General features: G+C 42.6%; 1 protein-coding gene across 3 annotated transcripts in view; it reads left to right on the top strand.

Annotated features, from left to right (window-relative positions):
* Positions 1–12931: 12931 nt before the first annotated feature.
* sptbn2 (spectrin, beta, non-erythrocytic 2) overlaps positions 12932–25567 on the top strand; it is a gene marked incomplete at its 5' end in the record, with an annotated part of 33106 nt that continues 20470 nt past the window's right edge. The window contains 2 exons of one of the 3 annotated variants that reach the window (XM_079283240.1): positions 12932–13088; positions 18131–18250. In XM_079283240.1, the coding sequence (XP_079139366.1) occupies positions 12932–13088; positions 18131–18250 (277 nt within the window). Of the gene's footprint in view, positions 13089–17713; positions 18251–25567 lie in introns of those variants that run through there. The other 2 variants (XM_079283238.1, XM_079283239.1) reach the window with 2 other exon arrangements.

The raw sequence follows: 25567 nt of genomic DNA, 5'->3' as shown, positions 1-25567 counted from the left end.
CAATCTGCAGAAAGCACTGTGCTGGATCTACTCTGGCAGCCAGTGGCAGCCTTATATCCTGCACTCAGCGCTTTCTCTTTGTCATGGTGGATTGTGGTTGAGCTCTCTGCTGGGGTGTGGGTCTGTTAGCAGGGCCGGGGGCGTAAACAGGTTGTGTGTGTGCGCGCTATAACACCAAATGTAAATGCACCTGAACTTGAGTTTGTCCACTTTTATATAGGAGAGTTTGTACCGGACGGACATAAGTCAATGTAAAGTTTTTAATTTGTGTTGTTCAGATGATAATGACAACTGTACGGGACTTTTTTGTACAACAATTAGACAATTAGATAAATAACAAAATGTCAGATAGGAATTCAAATCAGTATCACTGAAGAGTAAACGAGGTAAACATGAGATTAAAGTCATGTTAATATGCAAAAAAAAGTCATTCAAACTAAATATATCCTGATACATGTTGGTTCCAGTGACGAACTGAAATATACAGCTGAGTATTCTCAGCATAGCAATAAAATGTGTTTGCTTATGCTAAACTACAACAGCAGAAATAGCTTTCTTCCACCGTTTCAGTGTTTTTAATGTTTGGATTTAAAAACACTTTATCTGGGTTATGTCATCTTATGTGTGTGTGTGTGTGTGTGTGTGTGTGAGGGAGTTTCACGTCAACAATGACAGAGAGTTGAAAGTCGCATAGTGTGTGATGTTTTTACAAATTCCACTTAATCATTTACAAGAACAGAACTGGTAATTTTTTTCAACAATAGGGGGACATTAGTGTAATTAAGCCCTCCAAGTTAGCCGACTGAATGTAGACGAAAACTGAGTGCTGAGTGAAATACACATTTTTGAGCATGTGACACATTTTGTTGATAGTGCAAATCAATAGCAACCATTGACGCTATAGCTGCATTTTGATAGATCCTGCCCACTCAGAAAGCTTCAACTACAATAATACACTCGCAGCAAAAATGCTAAATACTGGAATCACACTGACAACGCAGCAGCTTTTTCACTGCCACCACTAATTGCTTATAATGAGTAGCATGCTATTTTCCAAACTGCTCAGACCTCTCTATGAGACCCATCATCCCATAAAGCCCTCGCCACTACCACTTTGTTGGTTCAGCACCACCCATGCTCACAGATACACACCCAATGGAGAGACAGACAGTGCAGACAGCGAACACAAAGATGCAAACATCATTTAGGTGTTGGGGGGCCTTCCTTAGGGCCTGTCTACAGACCACCAGCATGAATCTTGGATCTTTTCTAACTCCACTGCAGGAACCATTGAATCACTGCTCATTACTATACCATGCAACAGAGAAAAGCACAGGGGAAAACACTGGTCTTGAGGGTCTCTAAGCGGATCTTGCAGGGCTTTATGAATAACCCAGATCTTGGTGACTTGCTTGATGTCACACAAAGCAGGTGCTGCATCGTGTCTCAGGAATAATTTAGTGCAACAGCAGCTCCCAGAGATAAAATGCTAAAACGAATGGAGGACAACCTGAAAAAAAAGACATCAAGATTGTGGTGTTTTTGATTTCTAGAAAAGAATTTGTGACTCAATGAAAAGCGCTGATGTGGGGGAGGTGATTTAAAAGATTCATGTGACGTAATCCTGCAGTATGATGTGTAAATATATCAGAATATACACCATGTAAATGTATAAACTACCAAGGAAAATGTATGATTTCACTGACATTGATGTGGTGAATCCAAGGAGAAGACGTCATCATATTGATTCCCTTTTCTTTCATATATCGTCACCAGTTACAAAAGAGATAGCTGGAGAATTTGAAGCTTTTGACAGCCAGTGAGATGCTCAAATCGGCTGCAAGCCCATGTAGATGATGCATTCAATGTATGCTAGTATTCCCCATGCTTGGATTTGTAGAATTCCCTCATTGCATTATAATGAACCAGATTGCAAGCAAAACCCTGTCTGGAGATACAGAACTGAATGGTGTGTGAATGTTTCAGTTTTTAGCACCAGGGACAGCACCAGAGAAGGGGGCCAGAGCAGCATCTTCTCCTCTCAGTGATGTGCAGTTATTGTTGAGAATAGCGAAAAATGTGCTTCTCATGCGACTGTGAAGGGTCAGCACCCACCCACCACCCACCACCCACACCCCCCCTACACACACCCCGAACCACCACATCCACTTTTTCTTTCTTCTCCCTGTTGAACGGGAGCACAGGGAGCCGGCAGTGAGTGAGATTAGACGGCCCTTCTGATGCTCGGCCGCGGGGGGAAGAAGAAGAAGCTGCTGCGGATATCCGTCTCATACCTGCCTCAAAACGGGCTATTTTCACCGCTTATTTTTCCGCTAATCGTTTTGTGTAAAAGCGAGATATAAATATACGTAAAAAAAGAGCCTCTTTTCGTTTCGTAACGTGCTGCACCGGTAGCAGCGCGGAGGAAAATATCTTTTTTCTCCCCGCGGATGCGGATTTAAAGGAAAGACGTTATCAGTGTTTACCTGGGATCTTCTTTTTTTTAACCGTTAGCTTAATTCGCACGCGTTGGTGGCGGAGGAAGATATTTGCTGAAATATCACGCACGGTGACGCGTTAGTTATCACATCGACAGCCTCTGTAACAGAAGACAGAAGGTAAGCGTGATTTTTTTTTTTGTGTGTGTCTTTAGTGTGCCCCACTACCAGTCGGCTAACCCACTAATAACACAGCTAGTGGGAGAGGGTGATATTCAGGTGACTGCTGTTAGCTCGCCACTGCTAGCAGCTGTCCAAGTCAACAGACCTTATTGTATCGCAGACCATTTAACGTTATGAAAGTCTGAAAGAGATCGTGGTTCAAATGAACTCACGTATAATTGTGGCTTGTTAGCCGCCTGCTCGAGACGTCTATCTGTCTGCAGCGCCCCACGTTGGTTATTGGGAACCGTATATATCTGCATGTCTGTCTCCTCTTGCCTTTGTTTGAACTGGTGTCAAACGCAGGCACATTGTATCTGCGTGTTTCTGCACAACCAGCCTGTGGATCTCTGGTTCAACATCTGCAACTAAACCAACCGAGCATCGTAGCCTTCCCGCTAGCCAGGTTAGAGTGTGTGTTTCATCGACGTGTGTGTGTGTGTGTGTGTGTGGTGCTGGCATCTTGTAAAGCTGCTGTGTGTTTGCTCTCGACATTGTGGGCTGTGTGGCTATGTTATGATAGGACTGAGATGTATGCTGCGTGCCTGCCTGGCCTAGACTGTGAGTCATTCATCGCAGGGATGCATCAGGTAAAAGTGTGTTTTAAAAAAAGGTTGTTTTACGAGCAAAATAGCATTGAAAACAAAGTCCAGTGAAGAAGTTGTTTTGAAACGTGTGAGGTGTCGTTGCACGACGATAACCTCCTTATGTTTGCAGATATTGCGATCTGACATTTTGCCTGCTACCACGTGTAGAAGAACCATGTTTTATAGCCCAAATACATCAGCCCATTGAAGAAAAACATGGCCCTCCATTACAGGAGGGCCATTACTGTCAGTGGTTCTTAATACAATGTACATCAGGCTTTCAGCCCACTTTATATTCAGTGACTGATTTACACATTGATTGGAAGCTGAATGTAATACATCGCAGTGAGAGGGTGGGATAGAAAGCCCGGTGTTCATTCTGTCACATTTTATACATTTAAAGTGCCTCCTCTTTGCCTTTAAGGCCAGGGAACTGGATTATATGGAAGACTAGATTTGCCAAAATGATATCAGGTAAACAGATTTTTTTAAATAGATGCATGCCTAACTTAAGTAGACAACTAAATAAGCATTATTTAATAATTTAAGCAATTAGGTTATCATTATTTCATGTTTACCCATGTCTATTCCATATGTTATATGTTATTTTATTTTAGTTATTTGTTATTTTATTTATGTTATATTTTATTTTACTCTGTAAATTGCTGCTGCTACAAACGAATTTCCCCCTGGGGATAAATAAAGTTTCTATCTATCTATCTATCTATCTATCTATCTATCTATCTATCTATCTATCTATCTATCTATCTATCTATCTATCTATCTATCTATCTATCTATCTATCTATCTATCTATCTATCTATCTATCTATCTATCTATCTATCTATCTATCTATCTATCTATCTATCTATCTATATCTCTCTCTATATCTCTCTCTATATCTCTCTCTATATCTCTCTCTATATCTCTCTCTATATCTCTCTATACACATACTTAATGACTCCTGTGTCGCAATTTCCCGCTTGGATCTTTGTATTTTCTACGTAGGGTTTACCTAATGTCTCGTTAACATTTATTTTATTGTTATTTAGCAATAGAGTTACAGATACCGAAGCAGCACTGTGATAAGAAGTAGCCTGTCTCCTGGGATTTGAACTATGTGGTGATATTCCGTCCTGGTCATCATATCCACATTGCTACATCTTTAGAGACTATCACTTTTATATAGTTTAGACAGCATTTTTCTTTGAAAAAATGACGAATGGCCATCCCCAATATTGTCACAGCATTGATTTGGAGGCATATGCAGAGTTTTTGTTAAATTGCTGAATGTCACCCACTCAAACTGCTTGACACATTCTTTGTAGTGGATATAAATAATACAAACAAATACTTCACAGATCAGCCATATTGAATTATTTAACTGTAAACTTTAAATTCTAATAAAAGAATAAAGGAATACAAAGCTAATCTATGTGGTAACTCTTGAGACAACAAATTAAGAATTCATTAATCGAATAGATTTGTTGCATTGACACAGAATTCCCCACAGAGAAGCCAGCCCTGGTTTCTTTAGGCTTGGACTGGTACCACCAGAGGGCGACACGATGACTTCCCCCTTCCTGTTCACGCTGTTGAAATGATGCTCGTGGAGCTTTGTCTGCAGGCAGCATTAGGTGTATGGTTGAAGCAGGCCACAAACAGTATGTTCAATAATTTATGAAGTCCCTTAGGAGCTGTGGCTAAAATCTAGCCGCAGGGGCCTGCTGTGATATTACTGAACACCAAACGGAAACTATCGTTGTGTAATTGTGCATCGAAACAAACAGTGTATCAGCCATTGTGCAGTTCTTGTGTTTCTTTGTCTCTTTCGTGGCTTACCCAGAAACCTTCAGATTTTTATGGACAATCTGCCACACATGAAACTGAAGCTGCCCGTGAGGAGTAACACAAATATATTTCATTGTGTTTGATAAACTTGCAGAAAATATCTGCAGATTTATCAAATATGCGTTTTGAAGAAGCAGCTTTAGAAGAAGAACACTCATTTGCGGGATGCGAGTTGCTGTGATAGAAATTCTCCCTCGGTTATATAATTAGGAAACACTTATTGATCCAGTCAGTGCTGCATCGTGTTCCCAGGAAGAACATACACCGAAACAAACTAGATAAATGCACCAACAACCTTTTATTAGCCTGTTTATAGTGTGTTTGTTGATAATCTTGCCTCAAAAACTCCTACTCTGATCATACCGTGTTATTGTGTTCATGGCCACAGGTTGAAATGCCGATATGCCCTTTTTTAGATGTCGAGACAGCTGGGGTGTGTTGATAGACGGATGAGATGTGGTTGTTAGTGGCTGGCTAGATGAACAGCATTCAACAATGGAATGGGGCTGTGGATGTGGGCCCCCCCCATGGTGCTGATTCTCAAAATCATTCTTGAATAAGCTTCTTTTTTTTCTCAGTTCCTGCCATTCACACTTTCATTGTGCTGCAGTGAAGCATATCACTAGACCAGCGTACGCCTCGTGTAGCTAGTGCTGCTTTCTGATGAGCACTTAGTCATTTCATGTTTCAGATCTGTGGAGCACAGTGGAAAGTTTAGTATTGCTCGTTGTTTTCATTTATCTAAACTTTCACATGTGGCTGGGTCAAGTGTAAGCCCCCTGAAAGCCAGGCTTTTGGCATGTGTGCCCCGTGTTGTCCTGCACTGGTTGAGGGTTAGGAAATATTCTAAGTTGGATCAATTCAGATTTGTCATAATGAGACGAATGAGGTTGATAGTCTGGAGATACATTTGAGCTTTTACTCACCAGATCATACCAGTTTATTTTCAGAATTTTAAAAAGTAGGTCATCAGCATGAATATTACAGCATCTTTAAAACAAGGCTAGCTCAGCAAAATGATCCCCATAAAAATGTAACTAATTTTAACTGAGGCCAAATACACTGAAGCTCTGTCCTGAACAACTGTGTCATCTCATTAGCATGCACTTAGGATAGCTGTGTCAGCAATATAAATGTGCAAATTATCTTGCATCTATTAACCAAACGGCAGCCAATGAGTAAAGAAGATCAGAAGTTATTTTTGTGCTTTAATCTGAATCAGAAACCGTTTATTGCCAATGTATGTTGCACGTACAAGGAATTTGTCATTTTCACTCCATAGAAAGGGCAGTCCAGTCATCTCTATTTTTAATATGTCCGAAAAGTAAAGAGGGAGAATGAATAAGGGCATTACACACAACCATCTGGAAAGCTTGCTGGGTTTTCAAATGTTATTTACAGTATGGCACCTCATGTTCTATTAAAGCTAATTGCATTATGCTCCCAATTAATAAATCCACCTTTCTTTTTATGAAAGGACTTTTTGTTTTATGTTCAGTGCTGGACAGACTTTTTATGCATATGCAGAAATTCTGAGCAGTTGTTGCCCCTCTGCCTCACAGGGTCACAAAATGTTGCACGCAGGAATCTGAAAAAGTAATATCTCGGTGCCAGTTCAGTAGAGAGCTATGCCAAGAAGTTCTATCATTTTGACATGGGGCAGTATTTCACTATTTGGATACCCATTAAAAAGAAAAGGTTTGCAATGAACTACTACTTAACACAATCCATCCATGTTTAGGGTTCAGTTTGTCACAATCGAAGCCCTTTTGGGAGAGAGTAAATGAAGACTCTCACGTCCCAGTTTAGTTTTAGTGCACCCAACAGCCTTTGTCAGCAGATAGCAGCATCGGCTTGTTTCTGAGAGAAAAGTAAATATGTTTGTTTAGTGGCCTTGCCTGGTGTTTGCTAACATTGTTCCAAAGCAGCCACACTGAGAAGGCGACACACACACACACACACACACACACACACACACACACACACACACACACACACACACACACACACTAGCTGGACCTGTAGGCATGCTGACAGTGCTTACGCTTGCACTCGGTCTCGTGTGTTTTAAAATGGCAAGAATCAATCCAGGGTGGATTAGCCTGATCTGCATGAATATTTCATTCACTGATGTTTTTAATTTGGGTTTCTGGTAGCCATCGAGATTGAGGCTGCCACTCTGACTTCCAGCCAAATGTTCTTCAAAGCGCAGGCTAAGCTCAGGACTCATTCAGCAGCAAGACTGGAGCAACAACCACTGTAACTTCAGCCTTGGTTTGTCCATGCTGTGGTATCAAACTATGATATGAATACATATAAAACATGCTATTATACATAAGCTAATGCTTCAGGTGGGCCAGAATTGCCACAGTGGGAAGAAGGTTGTAAAGATGTAGCCTATCGGGTGTATTTCAACTTCCCAGTAAAGCAATGATGCATCTATTTAAACTCCTGAGATGCATATTGTTCGTATCAGTGGAATTATTACAGATCATTCCTCAGGATTGTCTACTCGGGCCTCTCATTGACAAAGATTAGCAAGTGCTGCTTGGATATGAGGTGTAGGACGGAGATTGTTTACAAGTCAGGCGCTGCTTCTTTGTCCATAGAGTATAGCTGAAGGACATAGTAGTACCTCGGGGTGATGTCATGGCAGGTCCTGCCTTTCTCAGCCCTCGAAGCGTCAACATATTTTGATTTAAATTGTCCAAGATTATCAGGATATGTATGACAAAAGAGTGAATTTGCCACATATGTTTTATTCTACTGATTGTCTTGTTATTATGTACCGTTGTGCAGAACTGGTGCCCAAAACCAAAGTGACATCTCTATGTCCATGTGTGGAAGGCGTGCGGCCAGCTTGAGTATTTGATCAATGTGATGCTGCAGGTCAACAAAGGACCTCTGCTGTCCTATTGAGCAGGGCATTCAGGCCGGGATCAGCGGCGCGTGGAGGGGCCTCTGCAAACAGGAAAGGCTCGCCACGGCTGGCCTCAACTCTCTGCTGACTCCTCCATTGTATGGGGCCAGTTTGGCGGAGCGGGCTTTGTGCGATAAATTTGGGAATCTGCCTCCCCAACCCCCCCTGCCCCTCATGCTCGTCTGAGTATGACAGGCCAGGCAACACAGAGGTGCCTCAGGCACCTCAGCTTGAACTCAACTGAAATTTGTTTACGTGAAAACGATGTTTTCAGTAATGTAAGGAGGAGGAGGAGGAGGAGGCCCTGCTTTCTTCACCGGTGTCGCTCTGCTGTGTGCGATACTCCGATGTGTGTCTGCTCAGGGGGTTTCGCCTCGAGGCATTCCTCAGTGCCCCAATTTCACTCTTCCCTTTTTCAGAAGCACTATTCTTCCAAACAGTCACTTGCGGTACATGTCCCGCTTTCCTATCTTGACTTCGGAGAAAGCATGCTGTCATGTTTTGAAAAGGTTAGAACTCCATGCATGCCATGCCTCGTTACCCAGCTTGAGGATCTGTGTCGACTCCACTAAGCTTTCGTTGTGTTTACACAGCCCTGCAATGTAGCCCAGCTATTACAGTAATCGGCTGATTGTAACATCAGCACTTATTTCTTTTGCATTAGGTTTTGTTGATTGCACTCGTGTATGGAGAGTAATGCATATTGACATATGAAGGATTTGTGACAGATGTAAATCTTTCACTACATTAATGTCTATCTTTTGGCATGTGTTTGTGGATTAGACCTTGAGGGGATTTTCTTTCATAGAACCTCTTTATGCCCCCCTTTTGTGACACATCTGTCTCACTGCGTGCCTGTCTTTTTTCCTGATAAGAGCAGTAATGGTGGAGGCTGTGCTGCAGTAGCTTTGGGGCAAGCATCTGATTTCTCTACTTGAAGGTTTGTGCATGGAGAGAATTTGACTCACAAGGCTCCTTTGTGCCTTTACAGCTTTGCAAACCAAGGTTTTTTTTTTCTGTCTCTGATTTGTTTCTCTCTGCGAGGCAACTGCACTTCACCCCGGCTAGCATGCTTGTAGGTGTTGAACTGACCTGTTTTGTGTGCTGAATACTGATTCGCACATGCTGAGTGGGTGGATTTCTGTGGCTTTTAGAAGCACTGTGGGTGTGTGTTCGTGTGTGTGAGGTTGGTGGTGTGAGTGCATGTGTGTGTGTTTCTCCCTCATCTGGCATTTTGGCACACATACAGCTTTGTTTTTCAATGTTTATTTATTTTCATAACTATTGCGGCAAACAATGATTCACTTTATTAAATGACTGATTAGTGCCTTACAGACATTTTAGCTGAAAAAAGTCTAAATGATTTTGTGAATTTGTAGGCTTTTGACAAAAACAACCATTAGTATATAGTTAAACCCTAAAAGCTTAAGGAGAACATTGCATCACTCCGCGTTACATCTTGCTGATTATAACATAATTGAAGTGATTTGAAGTTTGGGAAGTCACTTGGCAAACAGTTAATAAACAACCGGCTCTCACCCCGTATCTCGGGTTGGCGTAGGGAGTAGACCGGCTCTTTGGTTGGTTGTCGAGTTCTTTGTTTTTCTGTAGAAGGTTATCCAGAAGACTGTCTGTAGAGGATCAACTCTCTCGTTGACCGGACTTGTGTGACATTTCACGAGAGGTGGTGCCATGCAGCAAGGACTACAAACCATCATGGTGTCTAGTAAAAGACTACAAAACCCAAAGTCATCAGTCATAACAAAGGTTGATGCTGAACTATTTAAGCTGATGGTTAGTGAGGGAAAGTAGGAGAGAAACAATGACTGAGGTGTACAGAGAGAAACCTGTTACCTGTTTTTAAACTCTTTAAATTAATTTCTGTCATGTTTTCATGTCAATGAGTAAAGTGGAGACAACAGGAGTCAGAATGCCCCTCTGCATTCTCCAATAAACTACATTCACCTTCCAATCATTTCTACTCCTGTGACGAATCACCAGGACCTGAGGCCAATGTCTCAAAGATAGATTATTTTGTTAGCCAGGCGTCTTGGTCTAGAGACTGTGTGTGTGTGTGGACGAGTACAGTTGTATCATAGTAGGTCAGGGGATTGTTTGTCTGATCCATTGAGGGGCGATTAGTGCAGACACTGAGTCGAGCCTCTTCCTACCGACAATAAGGGGAGGGTTGCCCTCGATTTGCCAGACTCTTGCGGCCACACCGGTCCTGCCCCCTCCAGCCCCCACCCTGGTCCACTCACACAGACAGATTGGACAGATTGTCATTGACTCCATTGCTGCCAGGCCTGTCCTGGATGGTGTGTCCTCTTTGTGGCTCTTGCTTCCATGCCGTGACGTTTTAGCTATTTAAGCTGCATGTAAATCTTACCACTTTGTCTGCCGCACCACAATCAGTCGCAGGGTGTAGGTCTGCCTGTGGTTTTTAATTTATAAATAATAATAAATAATTAACAAATAACGGTGATGTCGAGGGTGAAAAGGTTGAGGGTTGAGTTTGTGGACTGACTGTGTAATTATTGTATGATAGATAATATTAAATTGATAAATGAGGGACATGGGAATAAACATGCTGACACACCCTCAGGGGGGTCAAAGCATTAGCCAAGTCCTGGGGGGCCAGTGAGTGGGGATGTGACAGGTCTGGAGGTAGCGTGGAGGTGTTGTTTGGCCTTCTTCTCTAATCCCTGCATTTAGTTTCTATTCCCAGCCGCTTCTTAATCTGCCACTAATAGGATTTGCCAAGCTTTTGTTTTAATTTAATTTTTATTGCTAGAATGTGAGCGGCTTGTTTGACTCGTCTTAACAATAGCAAGGTGTGTTAATGTGCAGGGAGCTGTTGTGTTGCACAGCAGAATTGAATCTGTTTGACAGCCTCTCTATTTGATGAAATCCTATTTGAAAACAACGCCCGATGAGTCCCGGTGGTCTCTAATAGATCTAAATGATATACCACTTAGTTGCAGCATCCCTGGTTTGATTGTGGCTGTGGACGTTTGTTGCATCTCATCCCCCTCGTTCTCACTTGTTTCTTATATGCATCTATACTGGAAAATATCCAATAAATGCGAAATTGCCCCAAAAAACCAAAACAATAACACAATGAAGCCAAATAACGTGGCACACATCAGTCACACTTTAAGTTGCTCCTATAACGGTTCATTATTATGACTGAACTCTCTCTTCTTGCAGTTTTAGGATATCTAACAGATGGATGTAGGCTTTTAAAATCTGCACCACCTCATTCCCCCTCTTTTACGCTACGCTCAACGATGCTATTGCCCGGCTAGTCTGTGTTTTTTCCATTAAATAATTCAGGCCCAACCTAGATGGACACTGGCGGTGTAGACTATTGATGGGTCAGACACATTACCGACAGCATTACATTCAAGCGGATAAATCTCTGTCAGCAGCTGCTAATGTGTTTTTCAATCAAACCTCAAGGAAAGAACGGGATGCATACATAGCCTCATTAATGTGTGCTGCGTTGCATAGCTGGCCTACTTAATCTCATCTAAAGCATCATCTTGCCTAGAATCTCTTTCCTCCAACCCCTCACTGTAGTGCCATGTAAACTAAACTCATCCTGTCAGACATGATGGAGAGTTTATTTGACCAAAATGTTAGGAACCGTGAACCTTGAACATGGTCTGCAGTCCTGAGTCATTCTTACGCATAAATACCTGCTCACCAAACCCCATCATTTTTCGACAGCCGTCCTCTCTCTCTCGTCTCAATGAAAGCCGGTCACGGCTACCAGACACAACGAAAGATAAAGTAACCGGTATTAGCAAACTGAGCACTCAACCATGTGTATTAATCTGTTCAATGCTCTTAAACAAATGGCCCCAGTTAGTTAATGGGTCTCTGGTGGGGGTGGGGGGGGGGGGGGTAATCTTAATGTAGATCCAGTGCATATACTAAGGACAGGATCTGTCTGGTCATGTGCAGTAGTGTTTTTTTTTTTAACAATGGATTAAAATCATTCACAAAAATATCAACCGGTACTATTATTGTTATTGATAGAACATGGTTTGAGATGAGAGTATATATTTCTTTAATCTAAATACATGCAAATAAAACTATATTTAGTTTTCGTATAGTATATGCTCTTTTAAGAAAAAATAATTAGGCTTTCGACTTTGTAGTTTAGTGAACTATACTGAATATTATATAGTCATATTAGCCTCTATATAGAGTGTATTACACACACACCATTAAAATGAATTAGAGACGGATGCATTTGCGTCTGGCTCAAGCTAAAAATCTGTCAGCAAAATGCAGAGACTCATCTGGTTGGAGAAAAGGTGTGGGACTGACCTCCTTCTGGAGTCGGCCTATTGATTGTTTCCATATGAGGGTACCCGTGGTATTACAATTGGATGCTGACTTAGTACAAACAGCAGGATAGTAGGGAGGTTGCACAGCTAGTGGTGAGTGCAAGGACAGGTACTGAGAATAATAAGTGTTTTATTCTGTGGGGTGTTGACCACTAGTAGGGCTGTTGAGCCGTGTGTGTGTGTCAGTCAGTGGCCGAGCATAGGCCTATTTCAAAGTTTTTATCTCCTTATACCATCTGGCAGTTGTACCGTCTAGGCTTCTGTTTGCATATGACTATCATTTGAGCATGTAAAACTTGAGTGCAGCTGTGATGACAGTGTAGGTGCTGTATGTGACAGAGCATCATCTGGCCAAGGATGAAACGGAAACACACTCTCTGTTTCCAAACTGAATCTTCCAAACATTAGCTCGAGAACATTTTGAAGGGTCAGTCTTGTGAAGCTTCTGGTGTCACGCAATGGTCCCTCCCTTCTCTGCCTATACTGAGTTGCGGTGCTTTTGTGTCTCCGTGTCTGAATTGCAGGTTGAATGTGTCTTCCTCCAGCGTGGACACCATGAGCACCATCTCGCCGACGGACTTTGACAGCTTGGAGATCCAGCAGCAGTACAATGACATCAACAACCGCTGGGACCTGGCAGCAGAGACTGACTGGGATAATGAGAACAGTTCAGCACGCCTCTTCGAGCGCTCGCGCATCAAGGCTCTCGCAGGTATGCCACACGTTTGGAGTTTCAGTTAATCATATACCGTATGGTAACTGTTTTTAAAGTAACTTCTTTTTAATATGCAACAGGAGTTTGAGAAACACACGACATTTAGAGACCAAATCACAGGCCAATGGTAATTTGCACCAATCTAATGAGGCTCTGTAGACTGAGGGACCAACTTCATTCTTCTCTGTCCCAAAAGGCACAATTCTCTCTTTATAGGGCAAGACCGAAATACCTCCAAAATGAGGACAAAGTCAGTGCAGCTGTATCGTCAATTCACCACAGAGCAATAAGCAGTGATGGAATGAGGTGGTGTGGCTCATCTTCAGGGCTGCTGCAGGTGATGTGGTGAAAATCCAACATCAATATAGCAACACCTAAAGCTAAATTAAGCATCTAAAATGTTCACAATGTTGGTGAGTTCTCTCAGGTCCCTTAATGTGACCATCATTTTCAAAAACAGCCATTACACGACTATCCAGTGTTCCTGGATGACGATGTGTTTTATGTGCCGGAACGCTCTGCGAAAAGGGATTTATTGCATTGTGTGCTGTGCTCAAACGGTGGTCTTACTAAAATGAATGAGACGGCTGCATTTGTTTATACAATGTTGGTCTGAAGGCAGCTTTATTCCCCACCATACTCGCCTACCCTTGAGACGCTTGACATCCTTCCAAGTTGTGCAAATGCATGTCTGTTTGCCATCCTGTCCTGTTGGAGGCTCCAACTAATGTGACCCAGGTGGAAATCCTGTTGGCTCTATTAGTTGTTGTCGTCGTGCATACTGTGTGCATGTGTGCATGTGCACCCTGTACCTTCCTGGTTTTACACTCTACGGATAAAATATCTGTTCGTAATTGTCAAAACAAGTTGCAGTATCATGGAGAACCCAGCAGAGGGGAGCAACAGGCAGGCGTACACACACACACACACACACACACACACACACACACAAACCGCATGCTCGAATGGTTTTGAGCACCGCTGTAGTCAAAGCACTTCTACAAAGATGAACCTCATTTCACTTACAAATACAACCTGACTCATTTCCTCGTGCCAAAAGGAAACTGACTCTAGGTGTTGCCCTCTTTGTGTTGCCTGGTTGCAAACGCATTGAACGTGTGTGTGTGTGTGTGTGTGTGTGTGTGTGTGTGTGTGTGTGTGTGTGTGTGTGTGTGTGTGTGTGTGTGTGTGTGTGTGTGTGTGTGTGTGTGTGTGTGTGTGTGTGTGTGTGTGTGTGTGTGTGTGTGTGTGTGTGTGTGCGCGCCTACCTACCTACCTACCTACCTACCTGTGACACAATCTCTGTTTCACAAGTGTGGGCTTGATGTGCACATTCTTTAACATGCTGGAGCAGCGATACCCTCCAGGCATAGCTACTGCCCTTTACAACTCATCCCCAAATGTCAAATGCTCCTTAGGTATGCTTTTCTTCCTCTCTCACAGCCTCTTAATTCAACTGTCTGCTATTTCTCTATGTAATATGATTGCCTCATTTCCTGATTCACACCTCTTGCACCCTTCCAGTCTGTTGGAGTCATTGTTTTACTGCTTTGAGAGCAGCAGCTGACACTTGTTTCACGGTATAGAACCACCCCTGTGTTAAGATAATGGTCATTTGCATGAATAACCACATATCTACCTTCCTATACTGTGTGGGACGCAAAACAAGCCTTGCAAATTTGCCTTTTTGTTTTCAGCAAACGCCCAGCTTCACACTCAAACGGTTACTTGTGGAAGCATCCACAGTGGGAAAACAGGAGGCTTTTTGAACTTTAAAAAACAAAACAAACGTAGACTTTATTTCACCCGTTAAGTACATACATGAAATCTGACCTCTGCATGTAGCCCATTCTAGCAGTGGGCTGCTGTAAAGCGGCAGGGGAGCAACCCGGGGTTCAGGACCCCGCTCAAGGACACTTTGACACTTTTACTGTAAGAGCTGGGGACAGAACCGCCGTCCTCGTGGTTAAAGGATGTCCCGCTCTACCCACTGCCTTTCATTTACACTGTTACCGTTATCCTTTATAAACAACACAGACTCATGAATAGTAGAGTATCATATCGAGTCACTGCGCAGCATTTGGTAGATATTTGGACTAAAACTCAAGTGATTGTGGCCTGGGTCCAGACCCTTTGAGCGCCAAGGAGGGAGACCAACACTCAGCCAATCAGCACCACGGGCAGGACTAACGCAGTTGTTACGGCCAGAACCGAGGAGCAATAAAAACATTGGACGCTATTAACAAATTAATTTCAGATATACTGCTTGTCTTAATATATATATATATATATATATATATATATATATATATATATATATATATATATATATATATATATATATATATATATATATATATATATATATATATATATATATATATATATATATATATATATATATATATATATATATATATATATATATATATATATATAACATCGCAGGCTAGTTATGTTTCCGCTCCACTCTTAAAACACCGGCACAAAGTATCACCTGTCGACTTAGAATGAAGTTAGATTCAGGCGGGTACATTGATCTCCAGTGTGTTTTTCCCCATTGAAATCAATCAGAGTGTCAGACTGAAGATGGAAACCGTCTGTAACGAGTTGACAGTCATGTCTGATATCAGGCAAAAGTGATTATGGAACTCTGAAGAGAAATCAACCGTACTTGCTCTGGGGGGATTCCTTCTCTTCAGATCAGATATTTACTGCCAGTGTTTGTAGTGTGGTCCAGCCTTCCGCCCTCCCCCGGGTCCCTCGAAGGGGTTGTGCATGCTCAGCAAAGATCTCTCCTTTCCCCCCTCTGGTCGTGCTTACTCCTCCACAGCTTCTGTCTTTTTCTCTTTCTAATCTGTGTTCATTCACCACACCAGACCATCATTAATTCTCCCACACCTCCCTTTAGCAGACTTCCTCACTGTTTGTTTACATATTTCACAAGAATCTGAAAATAACTGTTACTCCTATCCAGTGTGTTTATTGTATCTATATGACGGATGAGTCGTAAAGGGAGGAAACTGCCTAAACATAATGTGTTAAGACCCATGTGCCAGACACACAAACCTGCCATCACATCTGGCGCTCATGCTAATTTGGGATTGTGATGGTTGATATATGCCCAGTGGGATCTCAAATGCCCATTACCAGTTTACCAGCTCTCTGCTCTTCGTTTCTCGCTGCATGTGACCACTGTGTAGCCTCTGTTCCTCCCAAGGGAGTATGTTCTCCTCGGATCTCATTAGTCCAGTCCCCCCTCCATAAACACCCGGTCGCAGAAGGCCCGGAGCATTGGGTCCTCTAATGAGACCCATCCAGATGCTCCCCGCTCATCTGGACAAGCACAGATCAAAAAACAACAACCAGACCTTTTTAACCACGGCCCCCTGACCAGACCAAACGCGTCCTCTCGTAGGAAAGGCTGTGACCTTAGTCCTCGCTGTGTTTACAGTCTTGCACACACAGGCATTCAGTACAGCTGTAACTTTTAGGGCGATAGCAGCTGCTAGATGGAGTAAACCTTCCATTCAACAAGTTATTCAACTTTCAAAATATATTTTTCATTTTCTTTTAATGTATTGTTTCAGCTGACTGTATTCTTGGTGTGTTTTACACCGATGTAAGTCTTTATTATTGGAGCACAGCCACGGAAGTCAAGTGCACATAAACCTGCTTGAGAATCTGAAATATGCGCTAAAAGGCTGTAATTACTGTCGCTCTATGATGTTCCTTTGTTCAGTGATGGAGGAAAATAATTGTCTTGTAACTTTCAAACGCCATCACTACTCAAAATACGAGTCCATTTTCCTCCAGTGTTTGCAAACAATCATTTTAATCTGGCTTTGGAAAAAATATCAACCATATTTAATATTCATTAAAAGCCAATAAGAAGCATTTTTTTTCCTGAACAATTTGCACCATACATCATTTTTACAACTGTCCCTAATCTAGTAAAACATAAAATGTTAATGCTGTGCAGTTCTATAATTGTTTTAGACTGGTAATGACTCGCTTCCACCCCCGCGCCGGCCGAACCATCTGCCTGACAAACAGACGCACACGTTTATAATTTCCAATCTTGTTCAGGCAGGAAAGAGCTCGTTGTGTTGCCGATACATTCTCAACGACTTCCTTCCTGCCTTAACGCCTGATCACAGGGCCTGACCACGTGAACAGGAAAAGGAAGATCAAATCTTGTCTTAGAGAGTGATAGAAATAAGAACCGCACAACACAGCGAGACGACAGGATAAGAGGATGCGATCTGATGGGGACTTTCGCGATGTAGGCCCCCCCCCCCCCCCCCCCCGGCTGCTCCCTGGCATTAAGGTGGAGTTGCGTAATCTGCCTCGAGCTACACTGAGCATAGAACTCGTAATGGTTTAGTCCACCTCCACACCTCCTCCCTCCCCTCATCTTTCCACGGTATTCTGCCTTCGCGCTCCTCCCACAAACACACCTTATGCAAATGACACAATTTTCAGACGGCACAGCAGGCTTTTGTTTACACAGCAATCCGACCGCAGCCGGTTGCTGCTCTGCTCCGCTCCAGCAAATGTGTGTTCAGAGTTTGGAGGGAAGGAATAGCCAGCCTTGAACATCAAGGGAGCGCAACCAACAGTTTTCACTCTGCTCAGAGGCCACAAAGTGTGGCGAAATTCTTCACACGAGGAGGTGAAACGAGAGAACATTTTGTACTTCAGCTTTGTTTGAAATTACTTTTTGAAAAAACCCTCCACCGTTGCACTGCTGTGTTTTCATTGGACAAGGTGGGACATACAGTAGAAGAGGTGAAGAACAGGCGGCAACATTTTCAAGCTTGCGTTGTGCCTTTTCTGAGGCACAGCATTGAGGGGGATCTAGAAGAAGAGGAGGACAAATCAAGGTGTTTTTTTGTGGATATATACAACTTTTATCTTCTGGAAAGCTCTCTGAAGGATTTGACACATTTGTAGTGGGAAAGGTTGCCTCTCGTGTGCTATGCGGGAAAACTCCCATTCACTCTGTATCTGAGAGGAATATTAGGTGAGAGATCCAGAAAAACACAAGGCCATGGAGCTGGACCGCAGGGACAGAGAGCCCTGCTTGTCCCCAGCAGCATTCGTTAATCAGGTGCAATACTCTAACATCCTGGAAGGACGGTTCAAACAGCTGCAAGGTAAGAGTCACACTGACCTGTCGATATGGTTGAAAGGGAAATTCCACTCTCTTTGGGTATTTATGATGCACCTTTTATCGACTGGTTTAGGTTAGCTAAGCCGATATATTTGAATAAAGAGTTGTTTTATTGACGTCACAGGTTTGAGCCTCAAGTTCTTTATTGTGTGGCGTATGGAAATTAAAAGTTATTGATGAGACTTTTTACACGTGTCCTGAAATGGGAAATATTAACCAGAATAAGGCTCTTTGGTAGTCCTACCGCAGGTGCTCTGGGTTGTGAATTAGTCCTCAGTAATAGCTCAGCATTTTTCTGGTGTCCTCCAGTGAGAGGTTAAAGAGACTCTTCTCTCAATTGGGTTCTGTTTTTGAGTGCTTAATGTGGAGAGAATCTAATAGAGCCTTGTAGACACACAGTAGGCTTCAGCTCAGCTCTAAAGCAGGCAGTCTGGCACCTGATCACTGGGCCACCTGTCCTTTCTTATCTTATTACAATGCACAGCTCTGTCTCCGGCTCAGGCCTGTGAGGTCCTGCAAACAGGAATCACAGAGGCCAGTGGTTGTGACATAGGACGTAGGAAATGATGTGGAAATTAAAGTTAAATCCCAACATTTGTAAATGTTAAATGGAGGCAAAATCAACACTTTTTTTGTTTGTTGTTGTTGTGTGAAGGTTTTTGGTGGATCACCATGTGTACCTGTTAGAATTCTCGTACTGCCATGTGGCGTGTTTCTGTGAGCTTTAGACCCCTTAGTCACAGCCACAGAGATAAAGTATTTGCAGTAGCTGAGTGTGTTCGGGCACGAAACTGGTATTTCAGTCAGCGGTGTGCATGAAGATCAGTGTTTTGCTCGTTTCCTGTCCCTCCCCGGTTGCTGTCTGGAACGGAGCGCTGTTATAGAGCGTGTTCGAGGGGCAAGTCTACGCTGCCTGTTTGACATTCTTGTAGTGGACCCACAATAAATTAAGCAATATCTTGGTTTGCCACCGAGGAAGAGATTGGTCAGATGCAACTATGCAAAGTCACGCACAGAGAAGCCGCGGGTACATTCCTACATATCTTTTTCAACTTGTCGGGCAAGAAAACCTATACTCGTGTCATTTTTGGGGTCAGAGATCGGTAACAAATTTTACGCTGACAGGATTCATTCACACTTCCCTACAACAAGAATATTGTGACATGAGGTTCATTCAAACCGGAATCACCTTGTTTTTGAACACATGGTCAGGAGAATGGAGATGACAGATGTGTGACACGGGTTATGTTTTTTGTTGTATTGCTATGTTCTTGGTGGAGTTTGCTGTAAATATACCCATGCATGCATACTCAGACACACAACACATTTTGGCAACACCCACTTGTATTTCCAGTCTGACTACCCTTGAGGCTCATTCTCTGTGTCACCCCCTCCCTCCCTGTTCTAAACCATGGTGTGTGCTGATGAAATAGAAGATGTGCGCATACATAGGTTTGTGTCCGCTTCACACAAACGGAAGCATTCAGCATTTTGCAAACCATACACTGTTTACACATTCATTTGAAATATTTGACACAATCTTACTTTCAGTTTATGCAAAGTCAGTGTTCCCCTACTCAACCATACAATAAACATCTTAACAGAGAAGAAGTGTTTGCGTTTCTTAGTCATTTTTAAGTGGCAGGAAATAGGTAAAGACTGATTTTCAGGGCCGATACCAGTCATGAAAGGACTGAACACATCTAGCATTGTTTGCCCCAGTGGTCAATGATAAGTAACTAAATAACTACGGCCAAGGATGACTGGCTTAATGGAGCACTGGGCCACATGGTTGAATTGAAGGGAGAAGAAAAATCTTCATCTTTGTGCCATGGAACTGTCTTTATTGACACATGGCGGGACATTTTTTGACCGGCCTTCACATTATCCTTTAACCCATAAAATCATTCATGTCCAATTTAAGGAAACATATACAGCTCTTTCAAACGCTGACATTTTCTAGTAGCCCAAACGACACCATGCACATTATATTATGCAATCTTATGGTTCCTCATGTGTAAAATGCAATAGAGAGATGCGTGATATTGCCTAATGCTTCCAGATATTGAGTTTGGCGCCAAGTTAGATCAATTGTCAGTTTCATTTTTTACGTTGCGGTTCATAGATTAAGTGTATTTTGTTAGAGCCCAGGGTCATTGTCCTGGCTACCTGCATTATCTGAGTCAACTGCTGTGGACTTAAGTTTGGACTGTCACTCAGCAGGCATTAGCCGTATGGCTCTATACAAATACACAGTACCTTTGACACAACCAGAAGTTTTTGCCACACACACTCAAACGCAGAAATGTGAAAAGATGTCCAGACAAAGTCTGCAGCTCTGATGTTTTTTGTACTGAAGTGACTCATTTCACACTGTAGTTTCTGGTTGTTATCTTTCAGTCTACCTCTATAGCCGCTTTTTCCTCATGTAATTGTATTCTGACGTTTTGGTCTGTTTGGCCAAATCCCAACAAAGAGGAGACCAAGACATGTTTTCTCTCCCTCAGTGAACACCTTGCTGCCTGGATCAGAAGCCTTTCTGTTCTTACATACTTTATTCAAGAATCTGAATTTTTTAAAGAGATCAATGTCGAGCTTTAGGTCATGTTTCACGTCTCGTGGCACACTATGAATTGAATGTTGTAATTTAATATTTCTAACACTCCTGGTGAAAGCTCTGACTCCAGCGGCCTCCAGCTGTAACTCAGAGTCACATTACCGTGGTGAGGTTTCACCACACGCACACACAAAATGCCTTTTGTGTTTGTACAGTTTTCCCCAATATTGACAGTTTCCTGCTTGGAAGGGTAACAAGAAAGTGCTCTTTTGGATGCTGTAGGAAAATGATTGTCTTGTTGACTTTTCACCCCCTAATGTGTCCAGATGTTATGGCTGCGAGCTGCCTGTTTCTGTCTCTTTGCTCATGCGATTGGCCTCGGCCGGGCCCCCTCCTCCCCTATCGTCTCCATTATGAGCCGCAGCTGCAGATGGCACAGAGGGGCATGACCTGAAGGGCATGTTGAGTTCCTTCACTGCCTTCAGAAAAGGGAAAGAGAATAGTTCCGTCAGAGAAGATCGGATCTTATTCACCCTTTCAGTGTTTGTCGTTGTAAGAGAAAACCTGTTTGCTCGGCAAAACACATTGTCTTTCTGAACTTGTGGCCACAAACTGTTAAAAGTGTAAAAATAACTCGCGCCACATGAGGCAATGCGGCGGTTTTACCACAGCCCCGCTCTCAAAGTCTTAAGCAAAGGAAGGGCAGTTCTGCTTTCACAAGGAGAGAAAATGTCAAAACATGTGCATCTATACGTGCCATTTTGCTCACTTAGTTTTGCACTTAGTTTTTACTTGTTCACAGTTGGATATTACAAATAATTGGTCTGACGTTATGCAGGGATGCCCGCCTAAACGCTGTAGACATGTAACACCGAGGGTTTCAATTCCCTCCAGAAATATACAAAGTAAGAGTGAAATGATAAGCGCACTTAATGATTTGATCAAACAGTGTCTGGTACACACTATACCACATTCTGTACTCTGAAGTTGTTTTAGGCTTCCTAATACTGTTCTTTTATTACTGAAGCAACTGTTGACTTTGAAGGTATAGTAGGTATTTTAACCTTAATTAAAATTCTAATACATACAGATTTACAAATCCAAACTCCTTGATGGTTTGTCCTCATTGTTCTCATTGCCCATGGCATCCATTCAGTATCACACTCTGAGCTCAAACCACCCACTGGTGTCAGTAAATAATAAACTACTGAGCGCAAAACGTACATCCTGCTTTGGACTATTTGACTCTTTAAAAAAAAAAAAAAATTTGTCACTACTGTTTGTGATAAATGCTTCGTGAAGACAAATAACAGACTCAAATTCAAGATGTCAGGGCCGTCCTCTAATGAGTGCCTTTGGTCTGCTCTGTCATCTCAAACAGCACAACAGTAGTCCTCAGGAGGATGACACATATTTGTGTATTTTGTAGGCTCATGTATTCTTTGCAACCATGACTACGTGAATTTGAAAGGTAAGCTTGAACTTGGATTTAGGGTTAATACAGTTTCATGGTTATGTTTACATTTTCATCAGCGGTCTTTTGTGGGCCAGATGTTGCCACTAATCCAACAAAGAATGTGAGATGCCTGATCTTTTTAAGATATTGGATAGATTCAGTGGAGAGACACCAGGTTATGCTTTCATCCAGATTTACTTAAACATGGTAGATATTTAGTGTCAAACCAGAATGTACATACAAAGTAGACACACGTACGTGCTCATACATACACACCAATCACAATGTGGTTTTCTGATCACTTTATATATGTCACACTTGACTCATCCTTAGTTCTCCAGTTGTTTCATGCACAGCTTAACTCCATTGATGTTCAGAATTAACTCTACAAACAATTTTAGTAGTACAACAACCTGAGATTGCTACAGTTGCATTTTAGAATATTTTTCATATTTCATATATATTCTAAGATGTATAATCTGAGTAACAGCAGAGCTGAAAGAGAGAGAAGAGGCAGACTCACACAGAGTGCCTTCCTCTGTGTCTTTTAGCACGAAACCATGATCTTGTCTGTATGGGAATGACCAAGAGAAGGTTATTAAAGCAGATTAAAGCCGCCAGATTAATGGAAGCAGTTTGCGCATTCTTCTTGAGAAGGGGCTGACCAGAGGCACTCATTACGCAAGCTCAGGGTGGGAGAGGGACCGGATGTCGAGAGCTTTGAAGTCCAGGGCATTTCAACCAGCCAGAAAGGGAACCAGGAAGGGTTAGGGAGGAAGGCATGACCTGGGCACGACATAAAACCAGATTAAATTGTCAGCAGCACTTAATGATTACCAGCCTGTGCATGCATTTCCTATTGCTCCTCTGAAAGCTTCTCGCAGGTTTGGGAGTGAGACAATAATCACGGGACATAGTCCAGTGGGTTTGACAGTGAATGTGGTTCAAAATATGCAGTGTGCGTTTGTTGCTATTGTGCGAAGTGCTTACCATGGTAAGCTATTTATAGATGGAGTCACTCCTTGTCCTCTGCGCTGAAGTGACGCCACTGGGAGCCAAAGTGCAGTGTCATGCAACACAACGAAGGGGCGCAGGATTCATTGAGAAGACCGTGAGCAACATAGGAAACCTGAAATAGGCTCAGCGGGAGGTCTCTGACTCTCTGTCTCTATAGCCCCCCCCCCCTGCACACTGTCTGACATGTAATGCATCAGTCAGTGTAGGGATTGTTAACCAATGTGAAACTGTTGACAGCATGAGGTTTGAATGTGGTTTCAGATTTTAGCAATGCGGCACGTGTTCAGATAACCACACATTAATTGCTTAACACCAAATATTAAACCATGGCCTCAATACAACGGTACAGCTGATGGAGTCTCAAGGGTTCCACAGTCATGGAATTCCTGGAAAGTTGAAATTAGAAAAACAGTTTTTCAGGCCTGGAAATGTTTTGGAAAAGTTTTTTAAATCGAGATTGTTTTGGCTATTGTTTAGAATATGCTCATAAAGCTCTGCCACCTCTGACCGCCCGGGCCGCTGCCTTGCTCCCCACAGTCGCTCCCTCCCTGATGCTTCCAGTCGGGGTTTCCTCGAGGCGCGTGTTCAGCCGTTGCCGCTTGGGCCTCTCGTCGCCTCTCCATGTCCACCGGCCCCGCAGGTGGTGTTTCAACAAACACCTGGTCTTGGTCTCGTCCCAACCTCCTCGCCCCCATAATATGAATTGGTGACATAAGACTTGTTTGTCATAAACGACACAGAGTGTAAGTTGTTCTGATGTGACATGGTTTGCCATTATGCATGAGCCTTGGCTCAGCGATTCATTGTGTTGTATACGTCTCCATTTTATCACCAAATATGATCCGAGCCTCTGAGCCACACAGACGGGATCAAGTCTGGCGGTGTATGTCCTCAGATTACCTGTAGATAATCATCGTTATCAACAGTGCCAAAGTTTATTTGGGGCTTAAATAGAAAGCAACAGCAAGCTAAATCTCAGCACCTTCAATAGTAGATACTGCACTGGCTAAGCCAGGCCCCCCACTATACTCCCCCGCCTTGACGTCTACTTAAAGCATGTTTAAAGTGACTGGACACGCCCAAATATGCTTTTGAAACATCCAATGATGCCTGTAACTATCGGTACTACTTCTGATCTGCCATTAGTAAACAATGGGGAAAAAAACATGACCTAGAAAATTCTAATCGCTTGTTTGCCTTGCTTACACAAAAACAGGCTCAAGAAGTACAGGCAGATCTCCAGGAAAGTCCAGGGAGCGTTCAATGCTCACTTCTGTGAACTTTCAATGAGAATATATTTAATTCTAGCCCCAGAGTGCTTTTAAGGCACATACAGTAACTATGCAATGATTTAGAGGTAGAGTCCAGTTTTAACATTTATCATATTTTGTATTGTAGTAAAATATCTCAGAAAAATGAGGTTGTTGATTAATACATATTAAGAGTTTATACTTGTTAGGAATGCCTATAACATTCAGAGCAGCAAATATTTATTTAGTGGTGGATCGCAGGCATGTCGACATAAGTAAATAAGGCAGTTTCATGACACCTAGCAGCCCCTGACGGTGGTACGTTGCATTTTTAGTGTGGGCAAGCTATTGCCTTAAACTGTCCACGTTTCAAGGCTGGTGTGGGAAGATATTACTGATTATTAGGGGTGTAACGATACGCGTATTCGTATTGAACCGTTCGGTACGAGGCTCACGGTTCGGTACGCATGACGAACCGAATACGTTTGAATAAAAAATTTTTTTTTTAAAACCTTTATTTAACCAGGTAGTCCCATTGAGATTAAAAATCTCTTTTGCAAGATGTAAGTAACAATACTACATAACATTAAGGAGCAGTTTTTGTTTTTTATGCTGATGTGTTGCTAAGAAGACGCCCCAGAAGATGGGTCACTCAGGTATAGTTCCATCACTGTTCAAAGTCAAAGAATAACTGTATGATGTTAGTTGTAATGAATAAATATATTTTAAAATCAAGTACATTTCTCTGGCATTTATAGTTTTCTACTGTACCGAACCGTGGCTCCACTGTATCGTACCGAACCCAACCGTGAGTTTTGTGAACAGTCACACCCCGACTGATTATGCAATGCTTAGTAAGACTAACGAGTAATTACTAGGCTTGCTTTGTAATGCTCACAATTTCCCACTATTCTCTCTTGTCCTCTATTGTGTAACAATGTTTTCAGGCTCTGCAAGTATTTTGCATCTGACAACATGCGGGAGACATAGTCTCGGGTTCTTGTCTCACCTTCAGCCACC

This window comes from Melanostigma gelatinosum, assembly GCF_949748355.1.
Source record: "Melanostigma gelatinosum genome assembly, chromosome: 14".
Classification (NCBI taxonomy): domain Eukaryota; kingdom Metazoa; phylum Chordata; class Actinopteri; order Perciformes; family Zoarcidae; genus Melanostigma; species Melanostigma gelatinosum.
This window is presented reverse-complemented; position numbering and strand designations above follow the sequence as displayed.